Source organism: Mchenga conophoros, linkage group LG11, assembly GCF_057382185.1.
Source record: "Mchenga conophoros isolate Kocher_MC1m ecotype Shallow Benthic linkage group LG11, M_conophoros_male_GT1.1, whole genome shotgun sequence".
In the NCBI taxonomy this organism is placed as follows: domain Eukaryota; kingdom Metazoa; phylum Chordata; class Actinopteri; order Cichliformes; family Cichlidae; genus Mchenga; species Mchenga conophoros.
Window position 1 is genome coordinate 34,676,037 of NC_140536.1, and position 22,301 is coordinate 34,698,337.

Consider the following 22,301-nt stretch of genomic DNA (forward strand, 5'->3'; position numbering starts at 1 on the left):
TCACAAATGAGAAGTAAACAAATTAGTTTGTGCAATTGTATGCTGATGATCATTTAAATTCATCGGAGGAGGGAGCCAGTCTTAAGTTACCTCTTTCTTTTTCCTCATCCCTGCTAGTGTTTGCTGCAGATATCAGGCTTGTTTTTCTCCCTTCAGCGAAAAACAAAACAAAAAAGAAAAACCCTCCACTGATTTTTCTTGTTGTACAGTATGAGAAACAGCCTCCACAGTGTGGGATAATTCATCACAGCAAGCATGACAACTTAATTTGGGTTTGTCAGACTTTCTGTTTTATCTTTATTTACAGTAATTTTGGCAGAGTTGAGCAGTGCACGTCGTTACGATATGCCCTGCTTACTGTCACTCACCTGACAGCCGCTGGGAGACAGTGACGTCTCTGCCAGAAAAAGGGAAAAACATTTTTAAAAGACTTAGTTGCTATACGGTCATCTGAGGCATGCTTGCTCTGGAAATAATGAATGGAGAGGAGAGTTCGAGAGAGCGTTTACAGTAGGATGCTCGTCAGAGCCTGTCAAACAAACTCGTTTCTATAACGATTACCAAAACAATGACATATTTTCTGATGTGTCACATCTGTGTTAAAGGTGCAGGTGAGAGAGTGAATGAATGAAATGCTTTAATTATTTGTTAACTCAAGTTCTAACTGAGGTGACACCTAAGAGAATGGATAATTGGAGATTTCAACATGGAAATCTACAGGAATTGATTTTATTGACTAATTTACTGATTTTATTTTTGGAATGGATCCCAAGTGGCTGCTTCAGGAACTGCAGATTTTGGCACCTCCATTTGGCGTCATTTTTCTGAATCATTGTTTAGCACTTGTTAAAACCACAGTGATAACCATATATATTAGGCTTATACTGAAGTGCATTGCATATGACATTTGTATCTCATAATAAAGATCCTTCCTATCAAAAGGATTGCAAAATAGAACTGAGTTATTCATTTTAAACCTGATGATTAGAGATGCTTTATTTTCTGTTTATGCAGAAAATAAAGCTGACTTTTACTCTGCTAACACCAAATGCATGGATTATATTACAATTACACATTAAAGAAAATTAATGAAATGCCCCTATATGATGCTGTGAAACCTTCACAAGCCAAAAAAAATCACAAGTTGAATCTTATTGAAATAAAGGTCAACACGGTAGCATCTGCAGATTTGTCAAAAATCATATTTATTCAAATTAGTTTCAGTCCTTTTCCCCCCTGGACACCCATGCCCCACCTGCAGGGGTTTGGTGTAGTTAGAATGCATGGCACCTTATCTTCCCTCCCTTCTGTGTCCATTAGTAATCACCTCCGATGCTGTTGTATAGAACACTTCAGGCTCACTTTTGGCATGCACAGATATTTGTGCACATGGTCTCTGCTCCCCTTTGCTCTGGAAAACTGGACAGCAAAAATATTGACTCATTGAGTGAAAGGGCAGCAGCTGAATACACTGCATTTCTTGTATTTTTTTTTCTTAAAGACATGCTTGCCTTGCTCCTGTGAAAAAGGACACCATAAGGGGGAAGAGGAATGAAAGAGAATCACAGCTGGATAGAAAGAAAAAGACAGAAGGAGGCTGAATGCTGTTTAAAAAAAAAAGGAGAGACAGAGATTGAGTGAAAAGGGCAGGGAAGTTTACCATCCTTTGATGGCCTCAACCGAATGCAAGGCCCAGGCTTTATCTGCAGTGTCTGTCACCGTGGAGACAGCTGCTCACATCAGCACCAGCCCAAGGGAATCCAAAACTCCACCAGGGGATCAGGGAAGAGAAATCAGCAAAACCAGAAAGGAGAACATCTCCTCTGCTGTTCGCTTTCCCTGTCAGGCCCAGGGATCAAAAGAAGAAGAAGAAGGTGGGGAGGGGTGCAGGGGTTGGGGGGGATGTGGAGGGTTACAATGAAAACATGTCAGCAGGCAGCCATTCATCCATCACTCCAAAATGAACAGCTTTTTGTGACTATACAGAAAACAAAGTGAAAGTCAAAATAGAGGAGCTGACTGGTGTACAGCAGCTATATTTATATTTGACATGCACAGTATGTCTGCAGACACAATCCCAGTTAAGTCTCTACAGTATTAACCTCAGTGTGAAAGGCTCAGTCAACAAGGCAATTCAAATGGACGGGGTGATGCTGTGGGAATTTAACAGAGAGCTTGTGTACATTCACCGTTATGTCATCTACACATGTTCAGATGCAGTCACCTGACTGACATCTTGTTGGGGGGGGTAAAACTTTAAAAACCCTATATTTTAATTTGTCACTGGTGGTGTTCAAGCCCATTACATCCTGCAATGGGAAAGAAGAAGAAATGCATACAAAATGGATTGCACCGTTTGAAAATTTAAAATGTCAACTGTCAAATTTTCCAGTGTTCAATTTGGTCACGATGGAATAGGGTTACAGTTCAGCAGGCAATGTCTGATGGGATATATTCATCATTATTGGTTAATTGCAAAGAGCTCCTGTGTGCTTGCAGGGAAAGTGAGAGATGAAAGAGAGAGATGGGTTGAGAGGGAGGATAAGGATGGAGAGTGTGCAAGAGGGATGGAGAAGGAGGAAAATAAAGAGGTACGGTCTGAAAACCATTACGGGGGGATTCGCTCTGGTGAAATTATTCACGAACCTGTGAAAATGTGACATTAGAAGAGTTGTGCTGTATTATTAAAGCACCACAGTGGCAGAGTGCTAAACATGGGTTCAGATGCACCCTGACTGTGTCGTCATAGCAATAGATGAGTTGGGGTGGGAGAGGACTGACACGACTTTGTTTCTGATGCAAAAAGGCCAGAAGGAAATTCATATTTTGAGTCATTCGCTGACTTTGCCGTGGAATGCTTTTATGCACCCTTGACTTCCTTTCTGCCGTGTGAGTGAAAAGCTTTTTTTGCATACAGAGAGTGCAGTTTAACTATTCTCAAGCCATTTCCTCAATTGGGTGATATTAAAGTAATGACTTAAAGCATTTTACTGAATGCACACATGCTTACTTAGTGTAAGTGAAAGTATGTTTTAGCTATATATTTCTATGAAATATAATACAGGAGGTGAGAGGTTGTGATTTCAGCAATGGTATCAGTTTTTGTGGGCAAGTAAAAGAGGGGATAAGTCATTTGCTGAGAGGTTTTCAGGTTGCTGGAGGCAAGTTTGGCCCACAAGTTGAAGAATATCCATCCAATGCTGTAATCAGGTTTTAAGCAGATAAGCAACAGGGTAACGAGAGTGACAGCTCTCGTGGTTAGTATGTCCACCACTTTGGTTAACAGTGAAGCCGCAGCTCCCCCTTAACAAAAGAACTGAGTTGTTAAGTGTCCCGCTGTGGCTCATGAGGTAGAGCTGGTCATATACTAACCAGTCGTTCAGTCAGCAGCTCCCTCAGTGCCACTGAGCAAGATATTGAACCCACAAATAATGTGTGAATAGGTCAATGTGGCTTGTGTGGTTTGCAGCAAAAAGCACTTTGAGCAGTCATTACATTAGAATTAGATTTAGAAGAGTGCTCTGTAAGAACCAGTCCATCTACCTTTATTGTAAAATGTATATTTTGGGTGTCAGCATCTGTGAGAAGGGCACAAGATGTTTGTTACTGGTACCTTTCTGGTTTGTCTTTGTTGTCACTCGATCATCATTTACTAGGCTTTTGTTGGGACTAAAGAGTCCTTGTGCAGAGCAGAAAATATACAACATTTGCAAAAGTGAAACCTTGAAAACACTGATTAACACCTGGTGATGATTTATCATTTGCTTTGCTTTAAATGCATCCATATTTAGTGCAGCTTGGGGCTGCTGTGGTTAGCAGTGTCATCTCACAGCGAGAAGGTCCTGGCTTTGGATCCACCAGCTGGCTGGGGCGTTTCTGGGTGAAGTTTGCACTCTCTCCCCATGTCTGGATACTCCAGCTTCCTCCTACAATCCAAAGACATGCATGTTAGGTGAAATGGTGAGCCCAAGTTGTATCCTCTCCCTGTGATACCTCTGCAGGAGATTCGCGACCTGTCCTTGGTGTACCTTTCCTCTTGCCCTATGACATCTGAGATAGGCTCCTTCCCAAATGCATCTTTAAATTGGATAAGTGGAAGAAAATGGATGGGTGGATGGATGTTTCAGTATTTATAAACAATGACAAGTGCAAGGCCTTCTGCTACACTAGAAAATTTGCCTGTTTTCCCAAGTGGTTAAGTCATCAGATGATTTCCAGTGGGCTCTCAGACTGGATGTTGCAATACCTAACTCTTTATTGAGCAACACTCAGGGGTAAATAGTCTGTTTTTGGTTTATGGGGAGACAGCTATGATCTCAGCTATTACCAAAGAAGTAAGCGGTTATTGCCAGGAATTACCAATCGCTAACCAAATATCTTCTTCTTCTTAATCGAGCTGTGAGTCGCCAAAAGTTATCTTCAGAGCGTTGTTCTGAGAATAATATTTTGAATAATAGACAACAACTAAACTTGTTTTGGACATTTTTTCAGTTTGGTGTCCACTGGAAAACAATAATGTATCAACAGAATCACTTTTCATACTTCAGTGAACAAAGTGTAATTGGAAACCACAGATTTACAGATGATGTTGCCACTACAATGCTAAAACAAATCCCAAAGCAAGCCATTAACAGGTAATATGCAATTAGTTTCCATGTGAACGTTCAGCTCCAGTGGGAGTGATTAGTCTAACAAAAGATGTTCTATGGAGAAACAAAGCATGTGACCCGTCTGTGGCAAGAGACGAGAGAGGATGGAGTGGAGCAGGTGTACTCACACAGGAGGGAGCTCCACATAGGTGGGCAGGCATTTGACACCCGTCTAACCACACGAGGCTTTAGGGGTTGACAGCCGGTGCTGCAAGCTGCATGAAAAGTCACCGTTTCACACAGTGAAGATGGACTGCAGGTGATGCAGCTGCTATTTTTTACCCAAGGCCTCCCTCCAGGACTGAGAGCTCAGTTTGAATTGTTTCCCCTGCCCTTTCCTTCTCTCTGCTTGCAGAAGTCTCTTCCATGAACGTTTAGTATTATTTTCCAAACCTCCTCCATAGAAAACATTTAATAGCACAAAAGTAAAGGAAATGATGGCGCTTCAGAGTGATTTATTTATTTTAAAGTCTTTTAGAGGGACTGAATCACTTTTGTTTGAATGGCAAATGATCGGACGTTGTTTTAATTTTTCTTCAACATCCAGTAAAGTGAAGGACACTTTGTTTCATCCTTTGAAACTTCTGTCACATAACTGCACAATAAACCTCTGGGTGTTTTCTCAAAGCATGTTTCATAAGGTCGAAAATGTGAAATCAGATTTTAAAAACTGAGACTGTAACAAAACAAATGCTTCCCTCTCTGCTGCACCGTGTAAACTCTACTAGCTGACAGCATCTCTGTCTCCATTTCTCTGTTTTGGTTCCTGAAGAAGTGCCTGAAGCCCAGCCGAGCTGGTTGGTTCAGATTTATGTCGCAACCAACAGGGGATACATGTACCTTTTCTGGCAGTGCCACCAGGCTTTTGCCGTTGTGCCTTTGATTGTTATGACGCTGCAAAAAAAAGAAGAAGAAGAAGCTCCCAGCTCGTCGTAATGAATGTTTCACAGAGTGTGTGAAATTTTTGCTTAACAAGTCAGCCGGCCCAGTTTCTGCTCTGCTGTATGCTGCGGCAGCAGTATACACTGAGCGATGGGTGTCAGTGACAGTAAAGTATGTGCGTTCCCTGCTTGTTTTTTTTTTAATCGATCAAGTGAAGTGACTCAGTAATCCCTCATACTCTGAGGTCTAATATGCAAATAGGCCTGGATTTAAAGTGAAAATGCAATACAATATTTTACTTTACATGCTCGATGTTTTTGACAAGGAAGAAAAAAATAGCTTGAAAATGAGAGTGAAATGAAAAAAAATATATATAAATGAGCTCTTGGTTTCCCTGTGACTATAAAAGTGTCTTTTATGCCAAAAAAATCTGACAGTTTGGGCTTTAAAGGGGTGCTATTATGTTCATTTTCAGCTCTGTATTTTATTCTGGGGCTCTACTGGTGAAACCTTTCATGATTCACAGCTCAAAAATAAGTGCGATTTTCATTTTTTACTGGCCATTTATGCAGACTCTCAGTACATTTTCTGGCTGAAACAGCCTCAGCTTCTGTCCCTTTAAGCCTATGTGCACTTAAAGTTCGCTTCTGCTATCTCAGACGAAGTTAGCAGTTCCCTACTCAATCCTGAAATTCCCACCAACTTGTTTTGGAAATTTCAGAAAAATAAGGACATTCGCGATAATGTCAGCTTGGAAAAAAACAGTTTGACAAAGCTCTATAGATGTCATTTGTTCAGAGACTGCAGTTGCCATTTAATTTGTAATTTTCATGTAAGTATGACCCCGAGACAAACTGGCGACTGGGATAGGCTCCAGCCGGCCAAACATTAAAGAAGTATTTTGTCATTTTGTAAATGGGTTTATTTTCTTTTTTTTTGCTTAGGGTTAAATAAAACTATCTATGCCACTCATCTGTGAGCTGAAGGGCCAGGTGATGGCTAGTTCACCAGGGGAAAGTGCAGGGAGCATAAAATAATCCACCAACAAGCATATTTTAATACAAATTCACATTTATTAAATTACCTGAAGAAAACAACTATTTGTGGTCTGTTTGCATTGAAAATATATTCTGACGTATTTCTTAGCACATCTCACCAAAAACTACTCCTTTTGATACATCCAGTGGAGCCGTGGCAGGAAAATCACTGCGATAAAGCATAAGGATCACACAGCGACACACAAAGAGGATGAGACACGTACGCTCACTCAGAGCCTGAACTGAGAAGTTGCAAGGGCAGCCCCTAATACACACAGCAGCTTGCATGCATGCATCTTTTACCCTCCTGCACATCAGGTGTCCGTGTAAAGCCAGAGCTCATGCAGAGCACAGACGTACAGCCCTTGCACGCAAACACGTACTGTATGTGCACACTGACTCAGCTGCACCCTGAGCAAAACTGTGTGTGGGGCTTCTTCGCCTTGTCAACAGGATGAGAAGCTGGGAGATAGAAGCTGGGGCATTAGTCTCTTTGGGGCTGGCTCTGGGATTTCCTGCAGAGGACAAAGTAGGAAAATACAATATCATATAAATAGATTCTCTGCGCTCAAAATACTGATATGGCTTCAAAGGGGAGGGCTGCAGGGGGGAGGGGGGGCAGATGAGATTTGCATTGAAATTTCTGCCTACTGTGTGTGTTTTCTTTCATCCATGTAGATCTTTGCCTCACTTAAGTGTTATTGTATTTTTCTTTTACCTCCCACTGGGCAACAATAGCATTAACAAAGCTTCTTGATGCAGCATAATTTGTTGATAGAGGGTTCTTTGTATTTGATTCCTGGGTCTGTCAATAGCACCCTGTTTGTGACTGTAATTTTATCATTTTAAGCTGGCTGTGAAGGTGGCTTTCCATCGGTGGCTTTATGTATTCTGAGCATTTGCTCAACAGGCCGGTTCACTGGAAGGCTGAAATTCATTGTCACCCCAACTGTGTTGCATGCAGGGTGGAAAGGAGCCAGCCAGTCAGCCCACCATGCAAACTACAGCTGGAAGAGTGCCTGTCTGCTGAGCAGGTGCCCACCCCAGAGCTCATCCAGGGCTACGTCAAGAAGGTAGGTCTGTTTTACAAATGCCAAGCTGAATGTCTTGTTAGGTTGTGCCCAGCTGGAAAGAGGATAGCAAGAGATAGGGAGGGATGATTGCAGAGAAATTGCGGTGGCTTTTACTCCAAGCAGATGAATGTAGTTGGTGGTTTCTCTAGACGTCATTATTTCTGCCACCAAACCTTAAATTGCTTTATTCAGCATGTCACCTTGTCTGAAGAGCCAGAGAACACAACACTTAAATGCCTACAGCTCTGCCAGCAAGCAATCATGTTGTAATCTTTTAATAACACCTTGTCACCGAATGTTTGGAGCAAAGTTGCCAATGAAGAGGAGTGACAAAGTTTGACATAATTGCAACCTTACACCTTGATAAAACGCGGACAGTAGCAAGATGGAAATATTCCACAAATTAATAGCAACATTACAACTTTCATTCTGTTTCATTCTTTCATTCAGTCATATCTGCAGTGTTGAATTGTTATTGGTAAAATACAGTAGAGCCAAATGGATATTGGATACCGATGTTTGGTGATTTAAATGTGAGATAAATGGGCTGATATTTTGTTTTTGATAAGGGGAGTTTCACACAAACAGATTTCCCTGATGTTTGCTATGTGTTGCTCTTTTTTAGCAGCCAGTAGGTGCTCTTTCTATACTCTCAACATCATGTCCACATTCTGCAATCCTGTCTGTTTTTCTTTCGCGAAAAAAATCACATTTCTGCTCTGATGTTCAACAATTTTTGCCATGAGTATGATGGCAAATTATCTACAAAGAAAACTAGTTGTTCTGCAAATGGTGACTAAATAGTACAAGATCCACAGTCTTTGCAAAATATTATAGTTTAGGATTATTAACTAAAAGCTGTGACACATAGAGAGGGCACCAGACCTACAGTAAGTAATTCCGTCTAGTATGAGCATTAGTCAGATTAAAGAATGGTAAAAAAAATCTACCTAAACCCAAGATAATTATTTTATAAAAGAGGGATCTGATCAAAGGTTACCCGAGCATCTCCAGCCTCGACCCACATAATTAGATCCAATCCAAAATGAGATTAGCTGACCCAAATACTGACAGACCACCAACAATTAGCAAATAATGAGCAGCAATAGAGTCATTTTACCTGCACCTCCATCTCACCTCAGAAGAACAGATTCTTCTCCTGCTTGCTAATTTTGTTTTACATTGTTTGGTATAAAATACAGAGTAGCTGGACCGATTCAGTGTTAAACAGCTGATGTATTAAAATAGTAACAGCGTAATCGGCAGCTGTCTTAATTAGTTGGATAATTGCACCACATAACCATAATTGTAAGATTTGTTTGTTTGTTTTTTAGTTTGTTTTTTAAATTAATGTCAAAGTTTAAAATCATTGTTACATTGTTGTTAGAGTTGTATTAAGCTCACTTCCTATATAAAACAATTTTTCACCACTTCAAGCAAAAACACACTATTAAGACCAACAAGGCGATGAAGGAGAAGACACATGCAGTAAATGTAAGCAAATAATTGAACAGAGCACCACTGGTGCACTTGCTAGCTGCACTTTGTTCATTTTTGTTCAAAATGAATGGTGAATGGACTTTATTGATGGGGTTACAGGGTGGAAAAGCAGGGAGTTTAAGCAGCTGGTTTAAAAGCTTAACCCAACATACAATGTCCCTGGTGGAGAATATTTTTCAGCTTTATTATGTGACAATAGTGTGCAGCTTCTGATTAGTTACAAGGTTCTCTTAGTCTAGTTTCTGTTAAACTAAAATGTTCATGAGTTATTTTATACTTAAAATGACTTCAAATACATTTGTGCTTATGTTTGACTTACGCTGTGTCACTGTTGCACTCTAAAGCTGCTGCTGCCACCTTGTTTCAATAGTTTCACACTTCAAACTTGAAAGAGCGTCATTTCCACTGAGTTCAGTGGAAAATAAGGATGGAAAATACTCTTTATTTACTTACACTTAGAAAAGCTGCTGTCAGTAAGCATCAATGAAATGAAATTGTTATCAGAAATATCATTGAAATATTCTGGTAGAATTTTATGTGACACCTGGCGTAAGCACCTGCTGTCTCATAAATTATTTTCTTACAGTAATAAAGGAGCAAACCCAAATTATTAGAACCAGAGTTGTACATAAAAAGTTCTTTTTATTCATTTATTTATTTAGTGAACGTGATGGTTTTTTTTAATGAGAACTTGGTATCAAACTGTGGTCTCATTCTTTGAATCTTAGTCAAAATCCACTCTATTTACAGTTGTCTTTTGCTCTCCACTTATTCTCTGATTGGTTCTGTAGCTGCTAGCTTGTCCACGAGCTAGTTGCAAACAAGCTAGCACTTCAGTGGGTTTTGGTGTTTATGATTTGTGGTATTGATAATCCTCTGCTGGTCCTCATGTTGAGATATGAAGCAGAATAAATGTATTCTGTATTTTAAAGTTATCGTATAACTTTAAAATACAGAATATTGCCCCCGTGTCTCAGTGAAGCTGCACATATCTATCTGTGATAAAAGCCGTGTTTCCCTCATGGTTCACGTCTAATGTTAATTAGCAAACCAAGCAGCTTGCATAGATGTATTTCCCATAGAGAAGATGAAAGCACCAAACAGGAGCCAGAGATTCGAAATCACTGATTTAATAATGAATTGGCTGTGTATCATATGTCACTGTTGTGAATACATTGCTGCTGAAAGCCTGCTTGAAATGGCACTTCAGATGATATATACGACACACCCTCCTCTTTTGCAGGCTGGAAATGCTGCGTCATCATGATTCAACTCTCCTGCCTAATCTATATATTACCAGCCCCGATGCCGGCCTTTTGAGCCCCGCTTCTGAACCTTTCTCTGCATTTTGCCCTTCGATTAGTCATGCAACTGCAGTCCTGTAGGACCTCATTACTGTTGGTTATCATTTTAATCTACTGAGCGGCTACACGCCTGCTGAAGTAGGAGCAGGAGGCCATGCTACAAATCTATTAAAAGGAGAGTGGACATGGATGAGTGGTAGAGAAAGGAGCAAAGAGGGCAGTTTTCTTGAGATACTCTCTTGGATTCTATTGCTGCCTCCATTTTCCTTTCTTCAACTTTCATATTCAGTCCTTTTTCTTCCGTTCTGTCTCAGTCTCTGTCATTATCCCTTTAGCCTCTGTCATTTCTGCCCTCACTCTGTCTGCGCTCTCTATCTCTCTCTCCGGGGTTTTCATCTTGACCTTCAGACACCTCCTCCTGGTGCCACTTTAATAACTTACGGGGGAAATAGAAAATGTGGTCTCAAGTCAAAATTGAAATGGGATTTTCACTACAGGCTGTTGATATTCTGGTGGCAGTATCAGGGAAGCTACTTCCTGAATATTTTTTCATCAAGTTTGTGCTCAGCATCATTTCTGCTAATGAAGAGAAATGATGTGATTTCGACCTCAAATCCTCATTTTCTTGACCTGAGGTGGCTCCATCTGGGCCAGAGTGACTTGTGTGTTCATTTAAAATGAGAAGTTCAGAGGAATGCTGATTTTTAATTTTATTCTCCATTTACTCTTTTATCCCCAGCAGTATATGCAGGACACGACTCCTGAATTAGCAATTGTTCTCATTTTCAGAAATAACATTAACCCTTCTTTGATGTGGCCAAACAAGCAGTCTTGTAGTTGCAGTAACTCTCAAACCACTTCTTCTTTTTATCTAAAAAAAATCAAACTACTCTCATTAGTAGACAGTGATATTCCAATAAGTTCAGTTTTCTTATGAAATGCCTTGAAACTGAGTAAAACAAAGACATTTACACACAGGCATTAAGGTGCAGTTTTTAGGTTTAAGCTGTCAAACTGCTTTCTCTGTGTTTAAGTAAATGTAAAGTCTAATTACAAAGTAACTATTCATAATTATGCTCAATAACTGTTAGACGTTAAAGCTCATTTGTTTTCTAAACAAAGAAAAACTAACACTTGAAGACTGGACAGTTTTTGACAGAAACACATTTTCACCATTATTAACATATAAACATACAGTAACGGTCAAAAGTTGGGAGACATTTTAAGGGGTTTTCATCACATTTTGCATTGTAGATCATTGCTGAAGATACAAATAGGTTTGTGGAAGCTGCAGAAAGGTGTCAAAATAGATTCCATTAATGACTTTGAACACTTTCGGCTCACCTGGAGTTTTTTCAAAAGTTTTAAAAGAGTTTCCAAACTTTTTCCACTCTTTAGTTCATCTCATGCCAGAACAGTTGAAGCTGCGCTGAAGTTGGGTAACTGTCGAGGTCAGAACATCTGATGAAGCAGCCCATCACTGTCCTTCTCAGTTAAACATCTCTTACAGAGCCTTAAGGTGCATTTAGGTCTTCCTCAGTAGTGGCTCCTTTGAAGCAGCTGAGCCTTAAAGGCCCGATTCACACAGACTCCTCCCAGCAGCTGGTGCTGATGATGAATTCCTCCTGCGTGAACTTATGAAGCATTGACTCTAATTTGAGACATTGTTAATTGGCAATTTGTGATGCTGGTAACTCGCTGGACTGACCTTCATGTCATAAACTAATGATGCACTGTTGTTTCTCTACTCATCCAAGTTCTTTCCATTATTGCTGGATTGCTGCTGTAGTTAACATAACTGTAACCTGTGATCTTCTGACTTTGCATCTGTTTACATTGTCAGGTTTTTTTTTTTATTGTGTCAGAATGTGCAGCACAGGACACTGAAGGCATTCAAACAAAAATGAAGCATTTATTCAAACTGTAAACAGAATGATAAACTAACAAAATACCCCAAACCCACAAGAGATCATAGAGCACACAGAGAAACATGAAAGCACAGCAATATAGGGGCAAGTCGATACACAGAGGACTTAATAGACAAGAGACAGGTGAGCGAAATAAGACTCAGGTGCAGACAATCAAAACAATCAGGAGGAAATAAAATGTAAGACAAACAAAAGCGATGACACAAGGAAACACAAAAACTGAAACTAATGATGAGAACAATCACAATAGAGCAAGGAACCAAGGACTCGCGGTACACTTGGAACAATAGTGAAACCAAACAGGAGCCAAAAGCTAAAAAAAAAAAAATCCCAGAGATCAAATCAATATTTATGATATGTTGTCTTACTGTAGGGTCTTTACCTCACAATATAAATTAGCCCTGAGGTGACTGCTGTTGTGATTTGGTGCTAACCCCAGCAACACTGTATACACCTTAAAAGTGGTGGTATGGCTTTGTACAGATTAACATTTGTGTTCAAAGCACTTGTGTTGTTAGAAAAAGACAAAGATTGTATATGCATATGAGGAGCAGAAATGAAGAGCAGCTGGACTGCAACACAAAGGAGGGAAAAAGACAAATAATTGATATAAGGATGCAATGCAAGCAAATGTTTGCAGTTTTGATTTTCTAGTGAATGGAAACTACTCTTTTTTCACTCTTTTTGACATTATTTGTGCATGCATTGCTTTGGCTCTGCTGTTGTTGTGTGAACGCACTGTTTGTGACTCTCATTTTGTCATTTATCTTTGTGGTTATCTGCAGTCTTAACAAAAGTCCCGATGCTGGTGGTCTATTGTCAAGATGTCTCTTGAGAAAGAAATCTAATCTGAATGGTTCTACATTGTCAAGCAAGGGGTTTAATGAAATGATGATGATAACAATAATAATGGCACCAAAAATAAATTCAATCATTACAGCCTGCTGTTTGAATCTACTGTTCTATCAACTGCACCAACATTATACAGTCAGAGCCATTCATTTCTCTCTTTGACTGCCTGCATTACCATTAAATGAGATACACCAGTTGCTCCCTTTTATCTCAGCAATTCCATTTCAACATATTGGTATGGGGAATATGATGTGGAAGCACACAGAGAGCATTCAGCTGATATTAAACAATATGGCTGGAAACAATGTGACTGTTTTCCAATTTAATTTCATAGTGAATAACCTGCAATTTGATTTTTATTTTCTTCCCTCAATGTTACTCGAGATAGAGATGGGTGCCGCCTTGGCTTGGAGAGGGGGTTGGTTGGTGGACCAGGGCAGAAATGGAGAATGGCATCATTAACATTCCCTGACAGTTAACGTTTCAATCTCGCTCTGTAGCAGAACCCCAATATTGACATAAAAGGCCAGACAACAACAAGACAGAGAAAACAATAGAGCGCTGAATCTGGGATGTGGCCCAGGTCTGAGTACAGGGTTGTGGCTGTTCCAATCTAATCAAAACTGTGATTGGAGACGCTGCCGGAAAGGAATAAAGAGAAGTGAAGGGAAAACTAAAATTTAACAGATGCAAACAACTCCATGAAGCCGTGGAAAGAAAAAAACTATCAATTCAAGTTATCTGATTTCAAACCAACTCCTGAAGTTTAGTTTCAGCTCTCTTGGGAAAGATTTGTTTGGGGGTCTCCTTGTTCTTAATCTGGATCCTGATCACTGGATACTGTTCAAGACATTTCAAGGGCTAAAACAACTATTTTTGCCACTAATTAGTCTGCAGATAACTTAATTGATCAGCTGACTCATGTTGTAGCTTCCAAAATGTCAATAAAATTACAAGTGGACATCTTCATCTTGCATGTTAAACATTAGAATAATTAGCCTGCTGACTTAGCCTCTGGCAGCAATGGTCATTTTTCAAGGTTTCATTTCGAGTCATGACTAAAAATAAAAGTCTGATAAAATTCGATCTTCCTCAGAAGAGTTGTCTTCAGCTGATGATTATAAGATCTCATTTTGGCAGCTACTCTGCATCACCAATAGTAGATAAACAGTTTCTGTGATGAGATGTAACCAAAAATTATGTCCTGTGATCACAAATACAGAGATAACTTCAGATTTGGTACCACCAGGGTTCCAGAACCTCAAAAAGATAATGTTTTATTATGTAAAGTAAAGTAAGTATAAAGTGTGCGTGTTAGTCCCCATAGGGAAATAGTTCCTCTGCATTTAACCCATTCACCCAGTGAAGCAGTGGGCAGCCACCAGTGCAGCGCCCGGGGAGCAGTGTGTAGGGACGGTACCTTGCTCAGGGGTACCTCAGGGTAGCCGTTCAGTGGAGTCGAACCCCCGACCTTCCGATCATGGGGCCACCACTCTACCTACTGAGCTATCCCTGCCTAATGATTACATGTTGTTGCCTTAATAATACTGATATAAATCAGCATCTGATTTATTTTCTGTCAAATCACTGATTGTTTTTACTTGAATTTAACCAAAAATAAGGCACTGTAAATCATTTGTTGTCATCATTCTGGCTTTTAATATTTTTTCTTCATTGTCCTTGCTCCCAACAGCAGATACAGGATGCCGCTGACCAAGGGGTGATGTTTGTAGGATTTGTCCAGGAACCATACGGAGCCCCGTGTACCAGGATCAGAGAACCCGACACCCCCTCTCTGTCTCTGCACTCCAGCCCCTGCTCTGTGCTTGACTCCCTGGGAAGCTGTAGCCCCTCAAACCCCTCAAGCCCCACCAATCATGCAGAACCTCAAGCTGGAGCTGACGTGGTGGAGAAGGAAGGGAATGACGAAGCCTCTGGCAAGGCTGGAGAAGAAGAACCAAGTGGGAAGAAGAATCAAAGTGAGAACACTGGGAATGAATCAGGGCCAGGGGTGGAGGAGGTCTCACCTGCAGCATCTCCTGTGTCAGAACAAAGTGAGGCACTGACAGAGGAGGATTCAGCATCTCATAATAATAACAAAGACAGCAGCACGGACACAAAGGAGAGGCCAAGATACCGGCTGCGGAGAGGTGACGGTAAGTGTTCTCCATGGTTACCGTCATGCGCTGAAGCTAAGAGGGAAAAGATGTGTTAAGGAAAAATCATGTAATTGAGGACTTCAGAGCTGTGAAAAATAAATGAATCTGGGGAAAGAGTGCAGAAATGTGATGATAAGACCTGAAACCTTTTTTTTATTTTTCCACAGAGATGCAAAGATGTCTGTTTTTTTCAAGTAGTGAATTGGTTCTGACAAACTGGCGATATATATCACTACATGATGAGAACACTTTGGGAAAGCAGGGACACATGAGTACCACTTTATGGAAGTAGCATCACTGCACTCAATCATCAAGGAGAACACAAAAGACCTATTGATTAGAACCAGTTCTAAAGGTTCTCCTCCATCAGGAGGTCAACATGTTATCTTCAAGCCCGACAGCACTGACACAACTCAGATTAACAGACTACAGAGGCGACTGGCTCACAAAAATGTTACCGGCAAATCAGTAGCCCTATTTTAAACAAAATATATCTGTAATAACAACTTTATATCCAAAAATCACACATAAAGTTTCAAGAGTTTTCTTGAGTAATGAGGATACAACTATCTTTTCTAAAAAGAGGTGATAGGCATTTTTAAAAATGTAATACTCACAAAGTCCTGGCATATAAAACAAAAAGCTTCAGCACAGCTGCACATCATTTTAGTCAGTTGAATAAATAAACAGTTTTGTTGTGTGAATAGACCCCTTTAACTAAATAGGACTAATTGGTCCACTGGGGGAACAATAATTAAAGGTCAAAATTTCAAAACTTCACAAAGCTTTCACACTTGACAAGACTCTTAAGTCCAAATGACACGAGACCCACCGCACAGCTATCCCTACAAATTACACAGAAAAGCCTAATGAGGGAATGATAATTAAGATAATTAAAGGTCAAAACTTCAAACTGTGAAACGCCGTAGCTGCTACTATGTTGATATAACCCGGGCTACTTCACTATGACTCATTTCACATTGCAAATGCTGGATGAATGATATTGAAGCGTTTATCACTTCCCAGTAATTGGCTAAAAACACATACTTTGCGGGTTCGTGTTTATTCCTGTTCACATCTAATTTCTGGCCCTATATACTTGGGAATTTACTAGAGTAGCTGTGCATGATTAACATTTCAAAATAATCTACATTATTGTTGTCCTCAATTCAAATTCTCTAGTTTTTTGTTTTAAGCATTTAGCTAGACAAGTGATTAAAAAACATTCTTATTGACAATTGAAGACACTCAAAATGTAAAGTCACTTGAGTAAATGGCTCATCCTCTCTCTGAAACAAGCCATTTAAGTTCCCTTACCCCTCTCTTTAAGCCAGCCTTCCTCTGGACAGCTGCTGCTTTCAAACACATTTGAGACTCAATTGCATCTTTGATCTTGTTTAATATGAGCATCCACCACTGTAACAGTATGTAAATGACAGAAAACACATGAAAGCATACTAGGTCTCCTTTAATCAAACTATAATTGATAACCAGCTCTGCCACATTAGTTACGGGCTAAATCCTGCTGTCACTGGGACCGACTAAACCGAAGCTTCTTTTGTCACACAGTTTCTAGTCTTAGGCTATTATCTGTCTACATGTCTGTATGGCTTCATGTTTTGATTTTATCTACCTTTTGGCTGTTTAACTGAAGAATAGCATTGTGTCGTACATCCCTCCTGAAACACTTGGCAACTGCGGAGGTGTCATTTCTTGTGATTGCCTCAATGTTACACAACAGTGTGCTGCCTTGGGATGCAATCCTCTCTATCTGTTACACAAAAAGGAGTCATCTTGTTTACGAATTCACACTCATGCTTAACCGATGAAGTGGAGTTCTGAAGTTCTGGGAGGTGCACATTTCATGACTCGACTGATGTCTTTCCAGAAAGTGAGCAAAGCACAGCTACACCTATGAGCTCCCCCTTTCCTGTATGTTGAAATCAGCACAGACATTTATAGTTTCGGCTTTATTTGAGCATTTCAGATTAACAGATGGAGACACCCACCGCTATCACCCCCTACAGTCTCTCATCCCTCCACAGAACCTATTTGTGATATGTGTCGGCGCAATGTGCAAACTGTGCATTAGACACACGTCCCAGTGGGAGTGTTAATGCATATACTGCATTTCAGAATGCACAGTATGCAGCATGTTTAGGTTCAAAGCACCTAATAAGAGGTGTTGAATAATAAATGCACTCATTGATATGGAAGATTTTGCTTTTGTCTGCATGTATTTTTATCTATATGTGTTTGCGGTAACACACACTTGGCATCGCAGCAAACCACAGCCCACTGGTCCATCTGGGCCTCCATGTAGTGCATTTTGCAGTGAGATAATCCCCCACTGCCTCGTCCTCTACCTCCCTCAGCTTCACAGCTCTCTCTCTATCCCCACCTCCATCGCCCTGAATCTCTGCGGCAACGCCAGCAGCGCCGGCGTAGCAGCCAGCCGGGGTGTTAGGGGAGCCTGCCAAGCTCCCTTGTCGCTCTTTACTAATGCCCAGTCTGCTGAGGAGGCCCAAGAGTCTCTGCTTGTGCTGGCTTGTCCATGCTAATCCTCAGATCTCGGGGTGAACGCTGTGCAAGTGTTGGCAGTGAAGATGGCAAACGTCTGTGGATTATGATTGAAAGAGGAACACCCTCCCTCAGACCAAAGCTCTGGATAGAAACTGAGCCTGTAAGTTTGAAGACTGAAATGGTTTAGTGGAAGAGCAAATGGAAAGCGTATCATGATGGCAACAGCTGAATGACAACTGTGGCTTCTGAAAGTAACTTTTGAATTCAACAGTTATTTTTTTAAGTTATCTTTTCCTGCACTAATTAATCCTGGTCAATAAAGTACGATATGGTTATGTATGTGCATTTGAAAGCACTTAACGCAATCTGCAAGTAGATGCAGGTCTGCTGGGGTCTGAGTGATATAAATTTAGATGTTATAGAGGGTGAACAAAAAGCTCAGTGCTAACATCTGTGTACTCTCCAGTTTCCCTCATCTATAAAAGCAAAACTCCCAGGGCAACAAATGTGCATTAGTCCTTCAAGCAGACATCAAACTGATTAGAAATTGTAGCTGTCCATATTCACATCAACACTGGAGTATAATTGCAGCCTTATTTACATTGATGGGTAAAGAAGGTTTTGTTTTGTTTACATACTTTAAAATTCAATGGTGACAAAAGGTGAATGTTAAGTATTTATTGTTCTTCAGTATTTAAGGAAAATGACTTTTTACAACCTTAGCTCAAAGTCAATCTCGATGTCCTTCCCCCACTGACTTTTCTGGTTGTAAAAAAGACAATACCTATAAATACTGTAAAACTGACAGTGATTGTGTTTTAGATAAAATAGGAGAGCAACACATGGATGCCATTTTTTTAACCGAAATTTACCCTGATTGGTGGAATCTGCTGTCAGCTGTTTAAATGCCTGAGATATCTTAAGTTAAATAAAACTACAAATGTGTACATGAAATTCTAATTCTGACACATACAAGTCTGAAATCTTCATAATGCGTACAGAAGGAGTCTTTCAGCTGCTCGGTTTTCATCACTGAGATCAGCATTATCTCTGCTCTGATGGGATCAGTGTCCAGCTTTTCAGATTTAATGATGACATGCGGAGTTGGAAAGCTGCGCTGCTAAGATCACGCCAGTGCCGCTGCCACCGACCTCGTTATTTGAACAGTAGAGCTGCCATGAGATGAGCCTTTGAAGCAGCATGCTTTCAAACTCCCAACCACATTCATGCGCTTGTTTTCTTCTTAGCTGGCCCCGTCAGCTGCAACAAAAACAGTCGAGTTAGCTGCACAAACTTTATTCTGAAAGGCCTAGTTGTTGCCTGTTGATGTAATGCATTCATGTGATTAGGTTCAAAGGACTTAGTCATGCTCTCTGTATCTGTGTGTTTCAGAGATCGTTTATTAGGGGATTAATTACATTTTTACTGCCCAGCAGCAGAAAAAAGTGACACAGGATGTATCTGAAACATTAAGAAAAATTATGGACTAGGTGCATTTATTTGCCCATAAGGTGACTTTTCTGGCTTGAAAGTCTTGTTCTCGGCCTGAATCCAAAAAGCAAATGATAGTCCTGCTATTGTTTTTTATTGTGTGTCATTTACAGGCCACTGAGCACAAGTGCTCGGTCCTGCTGGCTTCAGGAGGAACTTGGCAGGAGATGTGTTTTAGAGATTGATGTTGGTTAGTTTCTTGAAAGATTGCTTAACCTTGTGTTCTTCCTTCAGAAAGTAACTGCTCCCATGCAGTTTACACAAGGAGGATTATAGAGTGTGTGTGTGTGTGTGTGTGTGTGTGTGTGTGTGTGTGTGTGTGTGTGTGCGTGTAGTGTATTATTTTCCTTGTCGTGTAACTGGTATGTCAATGTAACTACCACAAAAGCAAGTAAATGATTATAGAATAGAATAGAATAGAATAGAATAATCCTTTAATTGTCCCACAAGGGGAAATTTGGGTGTAACAGCAGCAAGAAAGACACATATACAAACAAACAGTACACAAGACACAGAACAGAAACATACACAATTTTACATATTTACATCAAGGACAATGGTTACCAAAAACAGAGTACTGTACCGTTATTAAATTAAATAAAATTAAATACAGATAAGAGGAAAGCCCTGCTTATAGTGTGAATCGGTTGATAAAATAGTGCCAAGTTACAGCGCTGATGTAAACATCTATGTTTGTTGGGAGCAGTTTTGATTGTACAGTCTGACAGCTGCAGGAAGGAAGGACCTGCGGAAACGCTCCTTCATGCATCGAGGATGCAGCAGTCTGCCACTGAAGGAGATCTGCAGTTCAGCAACATTTACATGCATGGGGTGGGAGACTCTGTCCACCAGAGATGTTATTTTGGCCAGAGTCCTTCTGTCTCCCACCACCTGCACTGGGTCCAGGGTGCATCCCAGAGCAGAGCTGGCCTTCCTGATGAGTTTATCCAACCTCTTCCTCTCAGCTGCCGATAAACTGCTGCTCCAACAAACAACACTGTAAAAAATGACAGATGCCACCACAGAGTCATAGAAGGTCTTTAAAAGCGCTCCCTGGACTCCAAATGACCTCTGCCGCCTCAGCAGGTAGAGTCTGCTCTGACCCTTCCTGTAAAGAGCATCAGTGTTGAGTCCACTATCTCAATGTCCACTCCCTGGATGTTCACCACGCTGACATTGAGAACAGTGTGGGTATGCGTCTCTGGAAATCCACCACCAACTCCTTGGTTTTCCAGTCAGAAATTATACGTTTCTGACTGGCATTTAAAATAAAATTTGCCTAGTGCAATCCGGCTGGTCCAAAAATCAGCCATATTCACAATCTTTATGATGCACTGTAGCAATATAACTAACTATAACTAAAAGTAAAAGCCTCATGCAACAATGATGCTTCGAATGCTTTGTCATGGGTGTAACTGCCACGTGTCTCCACATAATTGTTTCTGAAAAACTCAAGAATCCCAGATGAAAGCCTGGATTCCAGTTTGAGCTACTGTCATCCACCATGATGGACATCTGAAGTCAGTGTTCTTATGTTATATTCTGGTACATTATTCCCTGCCGTGTCCTGCTAAATAGGCAAGGCTCTTAATTCTGTGTGGTTTTTGTGTATTTCCACTGAATAGAGCACTGCTTAAAAAGACTCTTAGAGGCTCAGAAAATGAGGTCCCTACCGTTCTGCCTGAATTATGGTAGCCTTGAAGCCATAATTGTAGCATACTTAGACAGTAATAAACTATAATGCATTTAAAAAAAAACAGTTATTACACAGAAAATGACTAATACTGTGAGACAGACAGACTGGCTCTTATATTATGTCAAGCTGTTATAAATGACACATGTAACTACTTTCTACAACACTGCCATCAACAGAAATGAAGTAATCTGTGTTGAATATGGTTTTAATGTTAGTTATCTAATTATGCTGCGGTTACAAAAATTTAGAGCAGTAACCCAAAGCGATTTTAAATCACTAAGTTATATGACAGAATTTTTCATTCATTCAATTTTTCAAATCTTCATGGCCTGCCTGAAGCTCACAGAGATACAGAAAGAATTGATGGGTCAAACTACAGTGATGCACCATCTCAGGCTCGTGCACATAAACTGTAAAGCAGTTAATCCCATGCAGCCCTCCACAAAACCATTCACACTAAGAAATTGTGTTGTTTTGGCAAATCAGAGGTGTGCTGAATGGGAAGTCACTTTGTGGTCACATGTTGTCCAAGATTTCTTTGCCATATTGTCCTCGTTGTAGCACGGGTAACATGAGGGGAGGGTGTGTGAGTGCACTGCTGCTGATTTGACTTTTCTCAGGAGTGACAAATGACAAGATTTAGAGAATTTGGTGGCCAGCTGTCAGATCAGTCAGAGGAGCCAGACAAGAAATGGTTATAAATTATTCATTCTTCCTGGGTGTCTGTCGGACGGATGGACAGACAGAAGAACCAAAGCCACTGAGCCATGACTCCCCCCTACCGCCATCATCCCACCCCAAGTGCGTGTGTGGCTGGGTGGGTGGCACTGCCGCACATTCTGCTCATCCATCTGGTTCACTTGGGGAATGACAGCGTGATATTTGCATTGGAAAGAAAGGGGAAAATGTTACCAGGCTAGATTTGAAATGCTTTCGGCCCGATTCGAACCCCCGCTCACATCTCATGTTCTGTGTTTTTTTCAAAGCTAAGCAGAGCAAATATTTCACTCACGCACATCACAACAAATAAGGCTCTTTACACTTTGATTTAGTATGATATGAGCAAGGAGCAGTGACATACGTACTGTGGGCAAATTTCCAAGCCTGTTTCTCTCTCCAGAGGCCCACTGCATTATGCATATTTCTGCTTGATGTAAACAACAGCTAGCTGCAGCGCTTTTAATGCATTATTCAAGGTTATACTATG

General features: G+C 40.5%; 1 protein-coding gene across 1 annotated transcript in view; it reads left to right on the forward strand.

The window, feature by feature from the left end:
- The window catches only part of rftn1b (raftlin, lipid raft linker 1b), a 129,066-nt gene that overhangs the window by 63,721 nt on the left and 43,044 nt on the right, over window positions 1–22,301 (forward strand). The window contains exons 4-5 of the mRNA XM_085292604.1: window positions 7,533–7,641; window positions 14,919–15,381. Coding sequence (XP_085148730.1) covers window positions 7,533–7,641; window positions 14,919–15,381 — 572 coding nt within the window. The remainder of the gene's footprint in view (window positions 1–7,532; window positions 7,642–14,918; window positions 15,382–22,301) is intronic.